Here is a 21501-nt window from a genome sequence, read left to right on the forward strand (position 1 = left end):
GACACTTTGTCTTATGAAATTGAAATGCTGTGGTTGATATATGATTCACTCTATTTTTTATTAGTGGATAGTGCAGAAGCTTATACGTTATATTTCACTCTTCACATACAGTACAGTACAGTGGCAGGCTAATACACAAACATGATGGATTCATCACTTCAAATATTTTGTTATCAGTTGAAGAGCCAGTTTCAACACGTGAAGTTTCTCAAGAAAACAAACTTCATCGTCTGCTTCCTGACAGTTGCTATAGAAATAGAAAGTGCAGCCCCCCAAATTAAGCTTTAGCCTTTGTTTAGCGAACAGAAGTGGAACTGCTCTGAAAGGAAACTACTGTTTACAAAAATCATAATCATATGACATCAAGTTCAACATTGACAAACTACACTACAATTCTTGCCAAAAATATCATTCCAAAAATCTGAATACAGAAAGTCTAAAATGATTTTTCATTACAAAAGATCACTTACAGAAGATTGATACCACTCTCATGTCTTCATGGTAAATATGAAGCTGGTTAGTTTAGCTTAGCATAAAGACTGGAAACAGGGGGAAACAGCAAGCCTGACTCTGGTCAAAGGTAACAAAATCAGGGAACCATCATCTCTAAGATCACTAATCAGCACGTTATATCACATTTATTTAATTTGTGCCAAAATTTAAATAACTACATAGTATGGTTCTAAGGGGGTTATGAGCCAGACAATTCTTTGGTTTTTCTACATAGTAACATAGTAACAAACAAGATATAATATGTTCATTTGTGCGGTTTAGAGGTACTGGCAGGTCAATTCTGTCACCTCACAACCTCTGTTTTCCAGTCTTTCCAGTCTTTATGCTAAGTTAAGCTAATCAGCTGCTGGCTGTAGCTTCATGTTTAACCTACAGACATGAGAGTGGTGTTCACAACTCATTTAACTCTCGTGAAGAAAGCGAATAAGCATTTTTCACAAAATGTCAATGTCTATTCCTTTAAGTGGCCATAAGTTAATAAGTAATTGTGTGAGTCTATATAAAATACACTATTTGCATGTAAAATAAACTGATTTATTTAACAACTGTTTTGTCTTTGTGTGTAGGTAGATTTAGATTTTAGTACTCTCAGTTTGTTTAGTTGAGTTGCTATTGGCATTGGAAAGACCGGACATCCCCCTTTGCCTTTTCCTTCTGTACAGCACTAACCTAAACACTTCCCTTGCCCTCAGCTTAAACTGCTTCCCCACAATCACGTACAGGAAAGGATTCAATGAGCTGTTACTATATCCAAGGTAGGTAGCCAACTGGTTTCCAATGTCCAACACGTACGCCCAAGTACATCCAGTGACGACTTCATAATGATCCAAGGTGTCCAAGAAGATCAGAACCTGGTAGGGCAGCCAGCAGAGAATGAACACAGCCAGAACAACGAGAACAAGGTACGCCGCCTTTCTTTCCACACTGCCTCTGCTGCCATTTCTCACCTTCTGGCTACTCCGAAGAGCTTTAGTGATGTGGTAACTACAGAAGGACACAATGGGAACAGGGATAAGGAAGCCTACTGTGCTGACAGTCATGTTGTAGCGCAGTCTCCAGCCTTCATGCGGATATTCTAGGTAGCATGCATCAATGCCTAGATGAGGGAAGAACTGGACGGAGCGGAAGAGGATAGCAGGGAAGCTGAGCAAGACCCCAGCAACCCAGATGCTGAAGCAAATCCCACGTGCCCAGAAGGCCCGTCTCTCCCGCCCCTGGGTTAGGGGTCTAGTAAGGGCCAGGTATCTGTCCACGCTCACAAGCGTAAGGAACAGCACACTGCAATAATAATTCATCCCAATGACAATGCTGATAAGCTGGCACATGGGCTCCCCAAAACTCCAGTGGAACTTGTTGATAATGGTTGCTACCCAGAACGGCAGGCAAGAAACCATGAGGAGATCAGCTGCTGCCAGGTTGCTCAGGTAGATGTCAGCCACAGAGCTGCGCCGCTTCTGGAGACAGAACACACAAAGCACAAATGTGTTGCCAATCACTCCAAGAAGGCAGATAATGGACATGTAGGCAGGCTGCATGGTATAAACCCAGTCCCATGCATCTGTGTGGTTGCAGACAAGCTCAGCTCTTGCGGCACTCTCCATAAGTAATGTAGATCACTGTGAAAGCTGTTGCACGGTAACAGCGATTTTAGAGTTAGAAAAACCAGAGTGTGTTCAAAACTAGTAGGTAGGCTACATATACCAGTAAAACCTTTTAACTGTGTCAACACAGGTTTAATGTCTGTGTCACTACCTTCACGTCATCATTTGAGTTTAAAGTGAAAATGGATAAATGATTTAATGGAGTGTTAGTGATTTAATGTTGTTTTATCAGTCAGAGCACACAGCACGCACATGCTGGCGTCAAAGAGGGGAGTCTTAGCAACAGATACTGTACGGAATATGTCTGTGATTAAAAATAACTCAGGCCACATACTTAACCCAAGCTACACATTCATACCTGCATGGACTTACAAACACATACAGTATGATTACATACACACAATAAAAATTCAATAAAAAACTGAATGCTGCTCACTTTTTGTGTAAGGAAATATAAACTAGGATGATACAGCATCTGGTTTGCTTATTTTCCGATTTTTCAGAGGAAAATATAAATTTTTGCTAAGGTTCTAAGCTTCAGACCTCTGGCAAGACATTTCTCATGGCAGACAGACATTTGAGGGCCGGCTTTACTAGGAGACATGCTGTCAACTTCCATGGCATGCTACTGACAGGCGTACGCCATCGTCCTGTATTGCCTTTGAACTTTGATATAATATTTTAAGTTTGTATTTCACTTCGAAAATCGAACTTAGCAAGGTAGGCTATCATGATCCTAAAAGGCAGACAGAAATACATCAAACAAGGTCAAAAACTGTATTTTTGGCATGCATTCTACAGTTTGAGGTAACTTTTTCTGCCTGCATGTTTTTTGTTCCACAACAATTTCCAACTCTGGCAATGGTGGTAAAGACTGACTCCTAACAAAGATTTCCTGTTTGGCAGGACAGGCCTTCATTATGGGGACAACTAAGGGTGTACCCTTGCCCACAATCCACAATAAGTAAACATTGGGCCATCAAATGGTGGTGTGGGGAGAAATGTAAAATGAGACAACTGATGTCCGTACAGCCAAAAAAAAGGAACATGTTTGTGTGTCACCACTGGAAACTCTCTGACACAATCCTGTTTTTAACTCTGCAGACAATGAGTCAGAAACACCAGAAAACACTTAGCAAACAAATGTTGGGGCTCTCTAACGTTCTAGTTTGTGTGCTCAACTCAAAATTGAAATGCATTATAAAGATTCATCGAGAGATCCATTAAACCACATGCATGTTTTATTTGACCTGTTATGTACAGAGAAAAACAAATACTGGCACTATTTACAATCTGAGTTATGAGCAATACAAGCAGAATATTTAAAAAAAGGTATTTACATAAATTATTTTACAGCAACCACGATGATTTAGATCACACCACCTTTACATTTAAGATATGGATGTTTGCAAATGTTTGTAACAAGAGACCAGCTGTAGTTTATTGCATGTGGTGAAACTCTTATAAAAAATAAAGAAATAAAAACGTTCAAACCTTGTATGGCCCACCACATATCACTACATTTCTTAAAGATAATTAAAGCTAGTTTATCTTTTTGAGAAGACGTCACGTCAAAGATTGATTTGAGAACAGGTGATTTGATACAATTACTACACAATTAGATCCACTACAAATCAAATAATGAATTTACCTTATCATTGGAATCGTCTACGTTTGCCAAGAATATTATATGCCTGTCCACCACAGTCATCTTTCTGCAGTCTTTTTTTGAGGGGAACAGTTTTGAAAGAAGTATTTTATACCAAAGTCTTCAGTGTAGAGGACAGGTTTGATGCACGTGAGGACTCAGAGGTCACTATTTTCCTAATGCTCCACTGCTTGAAGAGTTCACACACTTTTTTCCGGAAGTTCTTTCCTACCAGGACGTAGAGGATGGGGTTGAGAACACTGTTGAAGAAGGCTAAGTATGTGAAGATCTGATTGCAGATTTCTATGACAGACAGAAGGTGACACCCTACCAGGACTTCAGCCCGTGAGAGCACATCTAATGTGGTGACCACGTGGAATGGCACCCAGCAGATAAGAAACGCCAGGAGGACCGCCAGCATCAGCGTGGTGGCCTTATGTTCTGTTTTCACAGCATTGAATCTCTCTATTACCTGGATCTTCAAAGCCTGAATAATCTTGACAGTGCAGAATAAGATAATCGAAATTGGGATGACGAAGCTAAAAATGATCAACATCCCATCACAAAACAGCCCTATGTGGGTTGGGTAAACCAGAAAGCATGCATTTACACCATACTCAGGTACAGGTCTCACTTCCCTGAAGAGAAGCTCGGGGATGCTCAACACCAAGCCGAGACCCCACATCAGCAAACAACCCAGTTTTGCATATTTTGGCCTACGCATTCTGCCATGGGACATCGTATGCACCAGTGCCACATAGCGATCTATGCTAACCAGAACAAGAAAGTAGATGCTACTGTAGGCATTTATCTTAATGCCCAGGTTGACGACTTTGCACAGGAACAGACCAAAAGGCCAATTGAAACCGTTGGATGTGTAGACAGCCCAGAAAGGCAAACAGGACACCAGGACGAGGTCAGCAGCAGCCAGGTTGCTCAAGTAGATTTCAGCCACGGTGCAGGCCTTCTTGTGGAAGCAGAAAACTATCAGGACAAACACATTAAACACGATTCCCAGCACAGTGATGAGCAGGATATACACTGGCTGACCGGTGTAGAGCCACTCCCAGTCGTACGAATCAGGACAATCAGTGCCATTGGTGTTGTTTTGGTCTCTGTATAAAGCTGTGGTACTGAGGTCTGGGACGCTGTGAAGAACATAAAACAAAGAGAATTAAATAGTGACATTAAAATAAGTAAGTGTTAGGGAAATGTTTCTATATAGGGTCATCACCTGACTTTGTCTTTATGTTTTCCCCAGGTGCAGAGGTGAACAGCAGTGAGCATTGTACTGCACTAAAATAACATAAGCTGCCCTAACAACATATATGAACCGTGACTTTAATAATTGGGCATCTGCAAACAGTTGATTGTAAGCTGAGCTCTATGAGCACCAACTACACACCCAATCATAAAACAGAGCGTCCTATTTAAATGTCCATCTCCACACTGTATATCTGATTGCTATTGGAACTCATTGCTGCATTGCAACCTTTGCATGCACCACTAGCAGCTCTGTCTTCACCCATAAATCCATAAATATTACAATTATAATGGTGTCAAGTCACGTAGTACAGTGGTCACCATGTTCCACCAATGAGAAACATATGCTTGGCTCTGTTCACCCTAATTTCCCTGGGGGGTGTTTGACGTTGCTCTGCACATTGTGTGATATCATCTTAGTGGAAAATCTGTTTTGCGCTGAACCATTACATCAAAGTCAACTAGGCTCTATTTTTAAATGATGCGCATTTGAGAATGTTTCTGAACGTATTAAAAATCTATTACAATCAATAGAGCTGCAATTTAAGAGCGTAGGTCTACATCAAATGTTTCACAGTGTGTTTGTTTTTATTATTGTAAGTAGAAGATACCAGCTCTGTGGCAGTGGGCAAAATGAATGCACAAGTAAAGGTTGCAAAGTGCAAATGTTTGTAAATGTATGGTTTTCTTTAGTATATATTATACTTGGGGCCGAAATTGTGCTCAGATATTACACACTGCAATTACTGTCATTTCATTCAATTTTCCATTCCATCAACACATCTATTACTGCTACTTTTTGTGTATCAGCAAAGTACAAACAAACCAACATTTTTATACCAAAAACGAGAGAGAGCTACTGCTCACTGTATTGTGAAATTAAACAAGTTTGGAGGAATAGATGAGATACAATTCTGGTTCTTCCTGTAATGTATCAAGATATTCTGTTACCCAACACATCTTAATGTATAATAAATGTAAATACATGTCAACATGTTTTTAACAAGAATCTGTACATAATTATTGACAACAAATGATTATGAAGAACAAAACTACTATACGTTGCCAATTCTCAATGTTAAAGAAGAGATAATGTATCAATGCTAATAAACAAAATGAAGCCTATACATACCTTGTAGGTTCAAGAGTCATTTCTCCTGAGTACTGCATGTCCAGATGTGAAATACCCAGATGCCCGACTACACTCCTTCAGTAACCCTCCCTTACTCTCCTGTGTCTAGTCTCTGACTCGCTCTCTTATAGGAAACTGTAATTAAAAGGACTCAAGCTGACTTCAGTCTGCATGCCTCTTTCCCTCTCTATCTATCTCTCTCTCTCTCTCTCTCTCTCTCTCTCTCTCTCTCTCTCTCTCTCTCCTGTTTGTCCTATGCCCTTCTCTGAGTAAGATTATACACCTCATGTTTGTAATCTGGCATAGTTGATGTTTATTTGCTTGATGTTTTATCATTGGATAAAGATTTTTCAGTATGCAGCCACTTGAGCTGGAAGTTAAAGTTCCAAAGTGGGTGGGTGACGTCTGTCTTTGTGTAAATACACTGTAGGTGTAATGGTAATCACAATCATTTCAAATTTCCCACTACATAAACATCTGGCATCTGAGCATAGTAATGTTATTTCCTCAGCATTAAAGTGGAGTAGATGTTTTGCTGAATAAAGAAAGCCACTAAATGTTATAATGCACTTCTTGCTGTGCATTAGAGACAAATTAATCCATTTACTGCACTGCATTATGTGTGTTGTAAGATTATTATTACAGTAAATAACGCTTCCATAGTCGGGCCTTAAACCATGGCAGACCTTTCACAACCCTCCTCCAAACATGTTCTAGCCAATTAAATACTTGCACGCATTCCTGACAGATTTGTACTTTGTAATGTGGTTTGTTTACAATTTCTTTGTAATTTGCCTTGTGTTCACTATGATGGAGGATAAAATAATTGTCCCTGTTTTACAAAATAATAATTAGCAAATAATTTGCAAGCACTGAATCCTAGATCATATTTAACCTTTTCACAATATAAGTTCTTCTTTTTACACCTGAATGGTAAGAGGCACTAAAGAGAAACACTTATGCACTATACAGCTTTGCCATTATTGGTATTTCTATAGTCATTTCAAGTTCCTCTCAAAGGTGAAACAGGCTTCTACAAGACATTTGAAAACTTGGCCCACCTTCAACCTAACGCCTCCACAACCTAAGACCCTGGGCCTGCATGTTGCAAGTTTGGCTTGAGGATGAGTATGCTTAGTTTCCTTAGTGACTCACCCAAAACCACAGGATTGGACTGATGATGGAATTGCTGGCATATCCTTCTCTTTTGCCTGCTCTTCTCTTGTGTCATTTTTGGGTAGAAAGGGTTATTTGTTGCACAGTCCGAAACTGCTACAATTCCACCTTTTGTCATAATTTTGACATACTTCTCTCATCAATCTTTGCTCTCCTGCTGTCCTGTGTTAGGACTCAGAACCTTCCCCTTTGTCTGATGTCAATAATGACCCTCCAATCTCTTCCTAATCTACCAAATTAAGATTTGTAAAAGAAATATTACACAATCACATTCATGTTCTATACTGTGTGTGTGTGTGTGTGTGTGTTTGTATTACTAACAATGCGTCAAGATGGACTGGTGGCTTAATCATCAAGCCTGTGATTATCAGCTCTTATTTGAGAACTGACATGTTCATTTTTCTCCGAGATATCATTTGGCTGACCAACGTGGCTATTTGAGAGCCATTAAGAGCTAAATAGGGAGAATGCGCTTTAAACCGAGGGCCATTTTCTTCGTAGCATTGATTAGAATTGACAAAGGGCTTAAAAGCATTCAGTGTGTGAAAACTAATCTGGTGTGTCATACTAATATGATTACCGTGTAGTAAATGCATACACTGTAAACCGAGATTTAGTTGTAGTTAAACATTTTAGTGGTCACTACTTATTCTTTCATGTTTTGTTTAAAACCATATTCATTACTAAATCACATTAGTTCTTTATAATAATCTTATCTTAAGTATGCAGTGCACAGATCATGTTAAGCAGAGATAACTAAGGATGTTAAGTTTCTGTATAGGAGGGCTTCTGCGCTGAAGTGGTGCAAAGGCTCATGGGAAAAAACATGTAAACGGTTTCTGTCCTAGATAAAGTGTGTTTTTATAATGTTCTGTTAAAGCTTTAGTGCATAACTTTTTGATATTAATGAACGTCCGTTACATTCAAGCCATTGCCAAATGAGTTGATACAAAGCTAATTAAGACTATCTGCGCCACACGGCTCTCTCTCTATTTGTCAGTATGGCTATGTTGGCATCCGGTGAATTTCCCACGCAGAAACTCAAGTGAAGATAATTACCTCTTCTGAAAAGTCTATGATGTTTTTTTAATCCTCCATGTCCTTTTTTTTGGGGGGACTGATGGGGTCTGGGCAGTGAGAAAATGTTCTGTGACATATATACAGGTTAGAAACTAGTAACTCTGTTTCCTGAGTGAAACTTTCCACGCAGTACAATTCATTTGAAAATTACAATGTTCTGTGTCCTTTCTGTTTATTTTTGGAACAAATTTATCGTCCTTAAAGTTATATTGTCACAAAAAAACATACTATAGTAGTATAAGTAGCCTAATAAACATATTTGTTATGTTTCTTTGCATGTTAAAAGCTATAGTGTGTAGTTTCTGTCTCCCCCATGAGGAATTCTAATTAATGATAAAACTGTTGGCGCAACACATGATACAAGCCTTCCGTAATCGCACGCCACCCCCACCCCTCCTCAAACCGTTCTCACCACGAACTCGTAAAATACGGACGCTTGGGCAGTGTCTGTCAGCATCAGATACGATGCAAAAAGCACCCTTTAGCGTGTGTGTAGAACACATCGGGCAGAGCGCGTAGGGAGGTTGGTTGGGGTGGTGGATGGGTCAAACAACACAGAGACTGGGGTTCGTGTCCAGTGTGTCACAAAAACATACCTTTTATAAGCCCACCCAAGATATTTTCCTTAACCTAACTGCGACAAACAACACAGAACTTTCACCCCGGAGAACGGGGTTCGTGTCCAGCGTGTCACCTTTCCTAAACCCAACTGTTGCTTTCTTCTTTTCCTAAACCCAACTGTCCCGTTCTTGTCCCGCGTGTCACAAAAACATACCTTTTATAAGCACACCCATGATCTTTTCCTTAACCTAACCGCATCAAAAGTGATACCAGTAGTTCCCACCATGCACGTTTAGATAAAGCACATTTAGATATGGCGCTAAAGGAGACTTTTAGCATCAATAACAACGCCAAAGGCACCTGACCAAGCATCCGTATTTTACGCGATTGGAGTGAGAATGTGTTGCCCTCCTCCATGCAGTTGCTCGTAGCCAAGGAGGACACGGAAGATTCAAAAACATAATGGACTCTTCAGAAGAGCCATACTGAGAAATACAGAGACAGTTTTATGGCACTGATAGTCTTAATTAGCTTTATATCAACTCATTTGGCAATGGCTTGAATGTAATGGACCTTCATTAAAAAAAAATATACGTACAAATGCTTTAACTTAACATGCTTATTTTAGACAACATGACTCAAAAAAAAAATTGTTACTAATGATTTTTAGTAATGATTACTTATGTAAACTTGATTTGTCTACAGCATCAACTTAACGCTCTGTTAATACAACTTCACCTGTTCAGTTTCACCTTGTGTAAAAACTTTAATGGTTTAAGGCAACGGGTTTCCACGTAAACTTCTGGTAAAGTCAACTAATTTGGGATAACATTGTGGCCAGGACTGTGATCTTTCTTGAAATGATGTTGCAATGATGAATTTCAGTTTCGCCACTTCCTGTTGCTCCTAAATATACACAGACATTGAAGTAAACATCCTCATGATATTTTGTTGGCTAATGTAATGTATAACTTTTATTACACATGAACCATTGAGGCTCATAATCTAAGTGATACCCTGAAGTGACCTCCAGCAGGAAGGAGCCCTGTAGCCAGGCTGAAGCAGTTAGCAACCAGTTGTAGATTTCCAGTTGGTGCTGGCGCCAATCTTTCACCCACCATCAGTTTCCCCTGACAGGTAAGGTTGTCTATTATACAATCTAATAACAGCTAAGTCATGAGACTTCCTGGTGTTGCAACGGAGACATTGTTTCCTCCTTTTGTCCTCACCATTTCATCTCATGTGATGGATGTTTTTATAGGCTTGTATGATTCATTGTTCTATGCATTACTGAGTGTATTGTGCAGTATTGACTTTCCATTCATGACACTTTTCCAAGACATTTCCTTGGACCCAAATGCATAGCAAGGGAAACAATATCCTAACAATAAAACAAAAGAAGTTATGTAACACCTTTCTCACAAACAATGGAGGTCCTCAAATGGATAGGGTTGATTTCAGAGTATTTAAATATCAACACTGATATCAATTTATTTCAGTTGCTCCGACAAAGTCAACTCCTTAAAAGACTTTCACTTCAGACTGCACACTTGCTTTCCCTAGTTTCTTCAAACAATATGAACAAATATTTGACCCTTAGGCAACATCCTCCCAGACCTGCATGCCTTTCATGTCACCTTATTTGCCAATGAGCTCTGGTATGTTTGTCGTTTTTTATCTGAACTTTATTCTGTCTCTGTATTGTGTTCATGTAGGTGGTTGTCCATATATTTTGTAAAGACTTGTCTAAACATGAACAGAATAAATAGCTGTAATCAATAAATCTATTTGTATTAGTGTTTACATATAGAGACAACTCTTGAGTTGCTTTAGGTACGTGGATAAATGTTTGATCTGGGCTCCTCCTTTGCCATTTGAAGAACAAATGATCCACAATCTATTCCCCCCATCTTTATATACCCCAAACCAATGAAATACTTCACACTAAATGAACATGGAAAACTGTCTTTGTGGCATTTTATGTAATGAAATATTGATTTTTCTTTTCATTTCATTTTAAATGTTACTCTGATACTGAATTTAAAATGAGAGGTGGCTATTTAAAAATTGCCTGTAGTGATGTCTGGGAGGCCGACTTGCTCTGACTGAAGAATCATTAGTGCAGTTAAAACTACTTTTGGCTGTTGTCTAATAGGCTGTGTATAAAACAGTTAAGTTAGGCAAATTATGAAAATAAAATTAGTAAACTATTTAAACTATTCCTACAAACAACTTACTTACTTAGTAGAATTACTGCACCTCTGGTAATTGTTTGAGTCTTTAAACCAATTGCAAAAACAGTTCCTAATAAATGTCCTTAAACAGGTTAAATTTATTGAACTAAAGGGTGTCGCTTGTCTGTATTATATTGACGTTTTTTATTAGCAACTACTTTTTTACTGAACATGGAAAAAAACTGTGCTGAAGGAAAGGTCTGCGGTTTTTTCTGACTAACCAGTGCAATAAGTCTGGAAGAGTTTTTATTAGATTTTTCAAATGTAATTTACCAACGAAATGAACACCACAAACACAAGGGTTATCTCAAAACCTCAGCAAATAAAACCTTAAATATGGTTAAACAAATGTTGCAATATGATTTGATAACATGATGATGAACATTTATTACATTTAACAGCCTTGTAATGTTGTAAAGTGTGTGATTTTAACCTTTGGCCCAATCCTTCATAAGTTTATAGAGACACACTCTATGAATCCTTTACATTACAATACATTGAATGTCACGTGGAAAACTCTAAAGTAATTTATCATAGCAAACTGAAAGGCCCTTGAGTAATCATGACAACATAGTACAACTCTGTCCGCTGCTGTTAGTTATGTCTCAGTGGTGTGTAATGAGGTATATAACAAATGTCTGGCTGAGGGGGCGGCACAGCTCATGCTACTCTTCAAAAATACTCATTTCAGTTCATTTCCTGTCTCCTTCCTGTCTCCTTCTGCCTGTCTGCTGAACGTTTTTTTCTGTGTGACTGTGTGAGCTCTATTACTCGGTGCTGAGTCCGCCCCCGTTCGCTCTTCCATAACTACTCACAGATTTAAGACAGCAGGGCACAGCTCCTCTTGTGTAGTTTGTATAATTGTTTACCCAGCTGTCTGGTACAATCAGGGACTTTGAAAGGAAAGTGAATGAGACCTCATAAGAGATGGAATCATACAAACCCCAGGGTCTGATGCTGGGAGTGGCCCCAGGCCTCGGCTCTTGTCTAAAAACCACTAATGCAACTTTGATGAGGACTGCATGATACCACTGATGCAGCCAGCAGTGGAACAATAAGCCATTTCTTCAAAAGTCAAAGTATAATTCAACCCCTGCTTTGAATGCTGTTCGCCTGATTGCTCAAATGTTCCTGGCAGAAAATACACAGACCACCCAATATTGATGTATTTACTGTAAGAGAGACAGACTGTAAATTGGTTCTGGCTGAGACAGGTTTTGGAAAGTGATCTTGCCTTTTTTGTCGTACACATCTTGCATTCAAATAAAAGCAATGCAAAATGGACAAATGGTTCATACCAACAAACCAGCCATCACAAGCTATTATGTGATAGATAGAGCAAACTACCGGTGGACTGCCACAATCCAAACATCTACTGTCTCAATTTTAGTTTTGTTTTCATTCTGTGATTTGAACATCAGAACAAAAAAACTAACATTTTAGCTACGCCAGAAAATCTGCCAGTTATGGTGAAATAAACTTGTTTATGTGCAATGACCAAGCTGAGAGCTTGCGTCTCTGCCCGTGGGTGTTTAAAGTTTATAGAAGAACTGAAAAAGAGGTAAACTATGTGGGAGAAAGTCACTTTAATTGGGAATAAATAATTTATCATCCAGGCACTGGTATAGTTGGGAATTGTGGTTATACTCCAAATGATTTTATTGAAATACGTCACTTCTAAGTGAGCGTCCACTTTGTCAACATCTGCAAATGCTTTTGAGAAATAAGGCAATTTTCCCAACTGTGCTCTGCATCAGGCCAACTACTGAAAGTATTACTTTTTTCAAAACCATCTTCAGCAAATTGCTCCTCGCTCTATCTTTTAAACCTTTTCCTCAAAAGCATCTGTAATCATGTCCATAAAATGACATAATAGAAACCGTTTATTATGAGAGAACTCAGCTTCTGAGATTTTTTTGGAGATTTTCCAGCATTAAAAGAATGTCTGATAAATGAAAACTAAAAAGCAACGTTAGACAAAGAGATAACAGGCATGTCTTGTCTTAGACAGTTAAACATTGTGTCTTTTTACTCTGATGCAGACTGACAGTCTACAAATGTTAGCCTCAGAGGGACAAAAGAGATGACTGCCTTCTGAAAACAAACAAATCAAATAATAATCCTAAAGGGTATTTTATATAGTCTGAGATGGGAAGGGGGCAAAATCACCACAGACCCCTCATAAAATGCACATAATCAATTTCCTTCAACTTGTTCCTTCCAGTAGGAGCTACACAGCTCACTGAACATTGTTAACTGTTAAATCATCCTTATTATTTTACAGAGCAAATACTGTGCAAAAACTCTGCAATACAAAAAAGATATGCTGTACCTAAACAGTATGTAGATCTTTTTTTGTAGGCTGTAGAACATAGTCTACAAAAACAATGGTTGGCATATACTGTACATCTATGTATAACGAATGACACGTTTATACTATATTAAATTCAATTCCTTGCACTTTCATGCTATCTTGGTACAAGTGTGAGTAACTGATGTCAAATTTGTATTTGCAAATAAAGTTAATTCTCATTATAGTATACAGTACAGTATGTAATGCATGCGCAGTTTACCTTCATCATCTTGGCATACAAGATGAAGTGAAAAAAATGATATGGAGACCTATACTGGATGACATATAAAGTGTTCTAAGCCATGGAAATTAAATAGACAAAATGCTAGTAAAGGACAGCTGGCCCTCCTTTTTTGAAAACACAGATAAAAACATGTATGTAAATAATGAATTAATACTTACACACATTGTGTCCATCAGTCCTCATCTGACCTGTCTAAAGTCTGATAATCAGGACCTTCAGTTGTAACAGAGTTTTTTTACACTTTGGTATTGCTACTTTAAATTAAGAAAAGACCTACAGTAAATAAACCATTGCCCTTAAGTCACACATGGTAGATATAGGCATTGCCAAAAACCCTGGCACACTTGCCAATGTTTGAGAGTGAGCTACAGATGACAAAGTTCAGCATCGATCAATCTCTGCTCTGCTCTGAGAGAACACCTGTCACACATTCATCACAACACAGAGAAATAGACAGAGGTTTCCACTGTTAATCCTGATCCTTTTCCTCCCCATTCTCTTGTAATTGTGCACTTCTCAATCATCCTGTCAAATTCTGTCAGCCAGTGCATCAGTCTATCTGTCTCTTTTCTTGTCTTGCTTTCTGTTCAATGGTTCCTCCATTAGCTCCCGGAGTAGTTTTTCACTTTAATTTTGGCCAGAAACCGAATAAGTGAGACTCCACTGTGTCTGCCAAAGGGCGCGTCTGGCAACCGGAGTGATACATGTCAGTCTCCATGGTGACAGGCTGCATGTTCTTCATGCTACTATCCAATCATATGCAGTGCAGGGACAGTGGTCTACTGAGGTATCGGTGTCTTATTCCCAGGACTCCTCTGGTACTTCCTAAGACTTACATTTAATATTACATCTGCTTATAGATCAAAAATCTGCTTATAGATTGAATGTCATATCTGCTTAATGATTAATGATTGAGGAAGTTTGCCTGTGACTTGCAAGTGTTTTGTTGTAGCCAGCTGCCTAACAACAGAGCTGCGTGTGCTGGTTGTATTTCCAGTCTAGATACTATTGGATAGATTGGCATGGGATTTTGTAGAGACATTCATGATCCCTTGAGGATGAATCCTACTGACTTAAAGGGTCTGTAATAGAAATACTGAAAAAGAACACGGGGCTTTATTGCCTCCACACAGCTTTTACAGGCCGTTCCACAATATGTGAAATACCTACGTTTTTTTTTTTTACGGCCACATGCACAAACATGAACAAAGAACAGATAAGCTCGGATTAAAACACACACAGAGGGAGTGGGACTTCATTGTCTGTTCAGGACACCATTACTCCACCAAATCTTTACATAGTAAATATTTGTTCGCTGCTATATTAATGTACAGTCCCTTAAAGTGATCCACTGACTTTTTCTCTGTCACCATTTGATTTGGTGATTCCCTGGCCTTTCCTTTAGTGCCACCAGCAGGTCAAATGTTTTCACTTAGATTGATTGGCATAAAAGTTTGTACAGACATTCATGATTGACAGTGAAAATTTGGAAAAGGGCATTGTATTCCCCTGATGAAAATTTGTAATAACTTTGAAGATACCGCAATTTTAGCTCATTTTTATCTTCTATTTTATACTCTCTCTTGTCTAACTGAACTGTTTTTGCAGGTGCTATACAAATAACCTTTCCTTGTCTTAACTTTTCATATTGGGCAAGCATCATGTCAAAATTTTAATTTGTCCACCAGCAAAACTAATGTAATTCCATGTTTTTAGTGCTAGTTAGCAAATGTTAGCATGCTAATACAATAAACTAAAGTGAACATCCATTAAGGGGCTTATCAAACAGAGAGCAGATGCGGCCTGGCTGCCACCTGGCAACATCACCATTCTATATTCTGGCTCTGCTCTATGTCATCTTCCTTGATAAAAATGAGGGTTATATAAAACAAAGTAATAACAGTAATAAGCTTATATGTTAGAGATTTGGCTCATGGCACAGGTGGGCAGGGCTGTATCCATCTTGTTCAAAGGGCAGCTTCCTCATAAATTGCCTTCTCTTTCTAAGGATTCTATATGAGATGACAGGCAGAGAGGGATACTTTGTCTCTCTTCCTGCCTCATAGAGGAGTGTGAAGAGTGTGATGACAGAGAGAGAGAGAGAGAGAGAGAGGAGAGAGACCCATCGATACTAAATCAAAAGAAAGAATAAGGCTCTTGCCTTTTGGATGACGAGTGATGCTGAGCTCCCATCATGAAGTAACAGCAATGAAGCATTTTCACTGAGGCTGTTGCAGCTTTAGGGGGTGGTGGAGCCCCTGGGATTGCATTAAAGACTCTGTTCCCTGTCACACTTGGAATACTATTTCCCATCCCATGGGATTGGAGGTAGAAAGCAAAACAAAATGCAGAAGTGGATTACATGTGATTTCTTTTACATTTCACCTGCATTTTCTGTCCTAACAAATGCCAACTATACTTAATGAAAAGCTTTCAATTCTGACTCTTTTTGGAGGGAAATTAACAAATTGAATCTTATTAATTTATTACTTATTCGATCTACCGGTCAGTTTTCGTTCCTACCCTCACCTATGGTCATGAAGGCTGGGTCATGACCGAAAGAACGAGATCCAGGGTACAAGCGGCCGAAATGGGTTTCCTCAGGGGGGTGGCTGGCCTCTCCCTTAGAGATAGGGTGAGAAGCTCAGTCATCCGTGAGGAGCTCGGAGTAGAGCTGCTGCTCCTTTGCGTCGAAAGGAGCCAGTTGAGGTGGTTCGGGCATCTGGTAAGGATGCCCCCTGGGCGCCTCCCTAGGGAGGTGTTCCAGGCATGTCCAGCTGGGAGGAGGCCTCGGGGAAGACCCAGGACTAGGTGGAGGGATTATATCTCCAACCTGGCCTGGGAACGCCTCGGGATCCCCCAGTCGGAGCTGGTTAATGTGGCTCGGGAAAGGGAAGTTTGAGGTCCCCTGCTGGAGCTGCTCCCCCGCGACCCGACACTGGATAAGCGGACGAAGATAAGATGGATGGATGGAAGGAATCTAATTAAGGATGCACATCATCAGTTAACTGATCTGTGTCTATTTCTGCAGGATGCTCACAGGGCTTATGGTCTTTTTCAATCGTTTTTGCTTAGTCAGAGCTGCATTTGCTGCTCTGTGAGCTCCACATCAGAGGTTATAATCTAGATTGACAGGCATCTGTAATGAGCAGCATTATCATTAGAGGGTCATTTCTGTGTGTGAGAAAGGTGGAAAGAAGAAACCCAAGACAGAAACAGAAAGCAAAATCAATGTCCAGAAATGGCTGCCACAAGCCAAAGATGCTGTCCAAATCCATTACAGCCTGCTGTTGCCATGGTAGCAGCCCACCTAAAATCCTTTTCTCACCAACCTTTCTTCCTTCCCTCTTGTATGTTACCAAAAGAGGCACACAATGCAAGTTGGTGAAGTCTCTGTAAAAATCTCTGTTAGTGTGATGACAGCAGCTGTCAGTTACTCACGTCGTCATCGGACCAGTAATAAGGCTGTTGATCTAATGGGAAAAAGCAGTCATTCTTATTCTTGGAAAGTGACCTTAAAGGACAATTCTGGCACAAAATGAACCTAGGGATTAATAACAAAACATATCCCAGAGAACGGTCGACTTGGTACACATGTGGTATTAACCCATAGGTTCATTTTGCGCCGGAATTGTCCTTTAATCAGGAAACATTGTGATTAAAATCTCATTATTGATTCCAATAACCTAATCCTATGAGTCAGAAAACCAAATCACTTTACATATAACTCCATTATCCCCCCCTCTATTGTGGTCTGCTGCTATGAGCTCTTTCACCTGGGGACAGCCATTCAACTTTAGACCTCAGGTCTCTGCTGTACAACCTAACCCATGTCTCGATGCCCTGACTGCTGGTAACATCATTATCAAGAAATAGTTCTGTGCCTAATGCATCTGGTGACGTGCAAAAGTTCTCAAGTCATCTTGGGCCAACTTTTTGAGAGTTTGGTCCAGTTTGTCAACTTCTGGGACAGCACTGTATGTAGTTCTTGCAGATGCTTTAGCATAGTTTGTTAGAAAGTATGATATAGTTTGTAGCAATCCAAAATTCAGAGTAGGGACAACTTCACCTACTACCAAGGTCCATGGAGAAGGGAAATAACCTTTACAGGTCAGAACTCCAACAACTTTATTGGTCATAGCATCAATGTGATTTTCTGCAGAGTTACAACTTTTCAAAATTGGTAACATTTTACTTTAACCCCTCTGTTTAGCATTTAGACTATATAGACATTTAGAAATAGTTTATAACACACTATAATATAGTTGTTCACACATATATGGAAATAAAAAAAAATGTTTATTAGTATACAGTATTTGTCAACAATTATGTTTTCTATGAAGACATATGTTTGTAATACAATTGTGTTTTACTATATTGTCATTGATTATTAATGAATGAATTATGTATTCAAATTTGACCAACCATCTAGGCATGGAACTGCTATACAATATACGGTATGGTCTTGTTTTCTGAGTTTTAAATCAATGATAATTAGGTGCGAGTCCTCCTAATGAGATGAGAGTTGAATAATATTGTGATCAGTGAGAAATTATTGTGAAATAAGAACTAACAAGAACAAAAAGAACAAATACTGTTGTGTATTTGTGTTTTTCGTTCCTGCATGATTCTGTCTTCATTGATGGATAAGTGTGTGTTGAAGCTCTCGATGATACTGAAGAGCTTCATTATGACTCACTCCCTCACACACACCCACATACTGGGAGCACAGACACTTTTTCCTACCTCTCCTTATGCTTATGCTTTGTCACAGATAATAATTTGCTGTTATGGGTATATTTATGTGGCACATTCCTGTATATAGATGGTAATGTATAGCCTTTGTTAAGGCACGGGATAAGCATAGACCCAAACTGTACGTTCTCATGTGTCTCTGAAGTGACAGTTTTGAGAAGATGTGTCTAAGCGGCTTGGCATATATTAGCATACCCAGCACCTCATCACCAAGATGTCACTCTCGACTGGACAGACGTTGGGCTGAAGTGTTACATCCTGTGAGACTCGAGGGCAACAGAGGAGGAGAAAGACAACCTCTCCTTATATTCTCCTGTTTTACACTCTTTCCTTTCCATTCATCTCCTCTCTCCTCATACGTTCAGACCAATTAATCTCATCCTGGCTTTAAATTAAATCGCCATTCTCTATTATTCACAGGCAAAGCCAGCCTCATCTAGCACACAGCGTATAAATGAAGTCTTAGCCACAGTGGATTTCTCTCAAACCATCATCTGAAAGTCTAATAATTACTTGGCATTAGCGACAAGGTCAATGGTTATCCATTTCATCTTGCTATTTCTAAGATATTTTTTTGAGACTCCCTTGCCTCTAGGAGTTGCCAGCTGTGGCGAGGCCCCTGAGAACTTTTTTTTTTCTTCTTGTTGCTTGATGTGATAAAGAAAAGAGGCACAACAAGCCGTGGAAGCAATTTGAAGGTTGTTCAAAGATCGTATGCAGCCGACTTTACAGCTCTATCTCCTCTGCTGAGGGGGATCAGAAAGGCCCATGGCGAATTTGAAGAAAGCTGATCCACATGTTATAAAACCAAGATGCCTTTCACTGTTGAAAGGGCTGATTCAGTCTGTAGGGTTGCATAAAGGTTGAGCAGTACACTTTCATGGAATTATGAATGTGATCTCAAAATGTGTTTGGCATCAGTTCTCCCCCAGGGTGGCAGGGATTTGCCATCCTGGATTTCATTGTTACATTTCTTAAAGTGATTCTGTGGATCTTAGTAAAGATGTAAAAATTATTTAAAAAAAAAAAGGTTCAGATTTCTTTTCATCCAATAAATTATTATCAACTGTACCCATAAAAAGTAAAGAAGCATTTCTTTTTCAACAAAACCATCTTACATTATTTTAAAATATTGAGGTTTTTAGTCATGCTAGCAGCATGAATCTGGTCATGCCGGCCTGTTGGTTGTTTGCTCCACTTTGAAAAACCACTTTGGTCCAGACTGAAGTGTCTCAAGAACTTCTGTACGTTTGCCGTAACTTTTCTCATCCTCTTCCCCCCAGCAGTTTGACATTTTCCAATATATAAAGCCCTGAAGCATTTTTTTTTTGTGTGTAAATAACCTGTCTTTCTTTAAGTAGGCGAGACAATCTTACATGTTTTAATGTTGTGTTTTTTTGTAAAGAGTTTTAACTTCCCGCACAGTCTGTTGGTTCAGCAAAACGAGTATGAAGACAGAGATAGATAGAGGGGCGCAGGGGTCCAAAGAGAAGTGAATCCAGGTGGTTTCTAAACAACCTGCGCCTGTGTCAAAATGACAGATGGTGCCATCTAAGTTTAGCATCAATCTCATCAATCTCACCTGATAGCTGAGTAGTGACTGGTGCTGTCTGTCAGTGGGTTGGCTTCATCAGGAACAATAGCAGGTGATTCAGGCGGAGAAAAAATGGAGCTAAAACACCTTCACACATGATCAAGCACAAAGCCAAAAGTTTGCACTTAGCCAACAATGTTTTCAGTGAATCATTCTTCGCTTGACACTTAAGGTCCAGATTAACTGTTTCTGTGCCTCTTTTGTCAACAGAGAAAACCAAAATGCATCAGACATTTCAATAGCAGCATATGTCTTTACAAGAGGAGCCTCACGTATGTGTCACAAATCTCACCAACAATGAATACGCACTCATCTGTTTTCTTTTTTTTTTGCCATTTCACTAACTCCCCTGTCGGTTCAGATTCCTCATCTCTCTCTGGCCACACCTTCACCTCATCCCCCCTCACCTCCTCACCTCTCATTTCTGATTTCCTCTCCTGCAGCTCAATCCCTCATTGGCCCCTCAGTATCTACAGTCCTGTTTCACTAGTCATTTGCGTAGTGCACTGGGTCTCAAACGTTTTTCAATAATGTACCCCCTTTGAAATATATTTTGAGCCAAGTACCCCCTGAACAGCGCAAAATATTTTTGGAAGGAAAAAAAAGCCTATATAAAGAGGTACAACCATGTACCTGTTTAGGCTAAACAACAACCTTGTAACTGAAAAATACTCAAATGCCATCCTACATTTCAAATGCTTAGATTCCATCAATAAATTAATTTGTTATGAAGAATGATATATTATGAAGCACTATCATTATTTAAGGAATTATGGATGGAAAACAAAAATCTCACATACCCCTTGCAGTACTCCAAAGTATCCCTAGGGGTACTAGTACCCCCATTTGAGAAACACTGGCCTAGTGTTTTGCCGCTTAGCTTTCCAGTACTTGTTCTACCCATGTTGCCTGATTCCCAGGCCTTGGCACTTCTGCCTACTCCTCCTCGGATTTGTTTGCCTGAGTCTGTCTCAGTGTCAGGCTTTTGGGTTCTCACTTGAGTTTCCCCGGAAGCGTGTCAGTATACATGTCTCAACACAGTATTTCTACATCAACCATTTATTAAAAAATACCAGGCTTGAAAGTCCTTTAAACATTGTAGAATTATACTCATAATAACAGAGTGTGTCTGAATTTATCCTTACATTGGTACAGTTGATATAGTAAGCTAGTATTGTTATTCGCAGCAGTGTATGAACATTTGAACATGTACAGTATGGTGTTTACAAGACAGGTTCATAACTTTTAACCTAAATTTCATTTCTCTCTGTCTAAATATACAGACCAGTCAGTTTGTCAATGAAAAATCAAACTACTGTATTCACATCGGAAAAACTAAAAAAATGT

At 39.3% G+C, this 21501-nt stretch overlaps 2 protein-coding genes across 2 annotated transcripts; both read right to left on the reverse strand.

The window, feature by feature from the left end:
* On the reverse strand, nucleotides 1-3215 carry LOC120548785 (B2 bradykinin receptor-like). Its single transcript, XM_039785260.1, has one exon. The coding sequence runs from the start codon at nucleotides 2112-2114 to the stop codon at nucleotides 1086-1088; it is 1029 nt and encodes a 342-aa protein (XP_039641194.1). The 5' UTR covers nucleotides 2115-3215; the 3' UTR covers nucleotides 1-1085.
* A 140-nt stretch (nucleotides 3216-3355) lies between these two features.
* LOC120548783 (B2 bradykinin receptor-like) lies at nucleotides 3356-6287 on the reverse strand. Its single transcript, XM_039785259.1, has 2 exons — nucleotides 6158-6287; nucleotides 3356-4910 (listed from the first exon to the last, which is right to left on the reverse strand). The coding sequence occupies exons 1-2, from the start codon at nucleotides 6193-6195 to the stop codon at nucleotides 3872-3874; spliced, it is 1077 nt and encodes a 358-aa protein (XP_039641193.1). The 5' UTR covers nucleotides 6196-6287; the 3' UTR covers nucleotides 3356-3871.
* Between the last annotated feature and the right edge of the window lie 15214 nt (nucleotides 6288-21501).

Source organism: Perca fluviatilis, chromosome 20 (genome assembly GCF_010015445.1).
Source record: "Perca fluviatilis chromosome 20, GENO_Pfluv_1.0, whole genome shotgun sequence".
Classification (NCBI taxonomy): Eukaryota; Metazoa; Chordata; class Actinopteri; order Perciformes; family Percidae; genus Perca; species Perca fluviatilis.

What these genes read in the sequence shown, in the direction of transcription:
- LOC120548783 (XM_039785259.1), bottom strand. Translation starts at nt 6,195, where the DNA reads ATGCAGTACTCAGGAGAAATGACTCTTGAACCTACAAG. An exon ending in ATGACTCTTGAACCTACAAG is followed by an intron (nt 4,911 to 6,157) that starts GTATGTATAGGC and finishes TGTTCTTCACAG; the next exon opens with CGTCCCAGACCTCAGTACCA.
- LOC120548785 (XM_039785260.1), bottom strand. Translation starts at nt 2,114, where the DNA reads ATGGAGAGTGCCGCAAGAGCTGAGCTTGTCTGCAACCACACAGATGCA.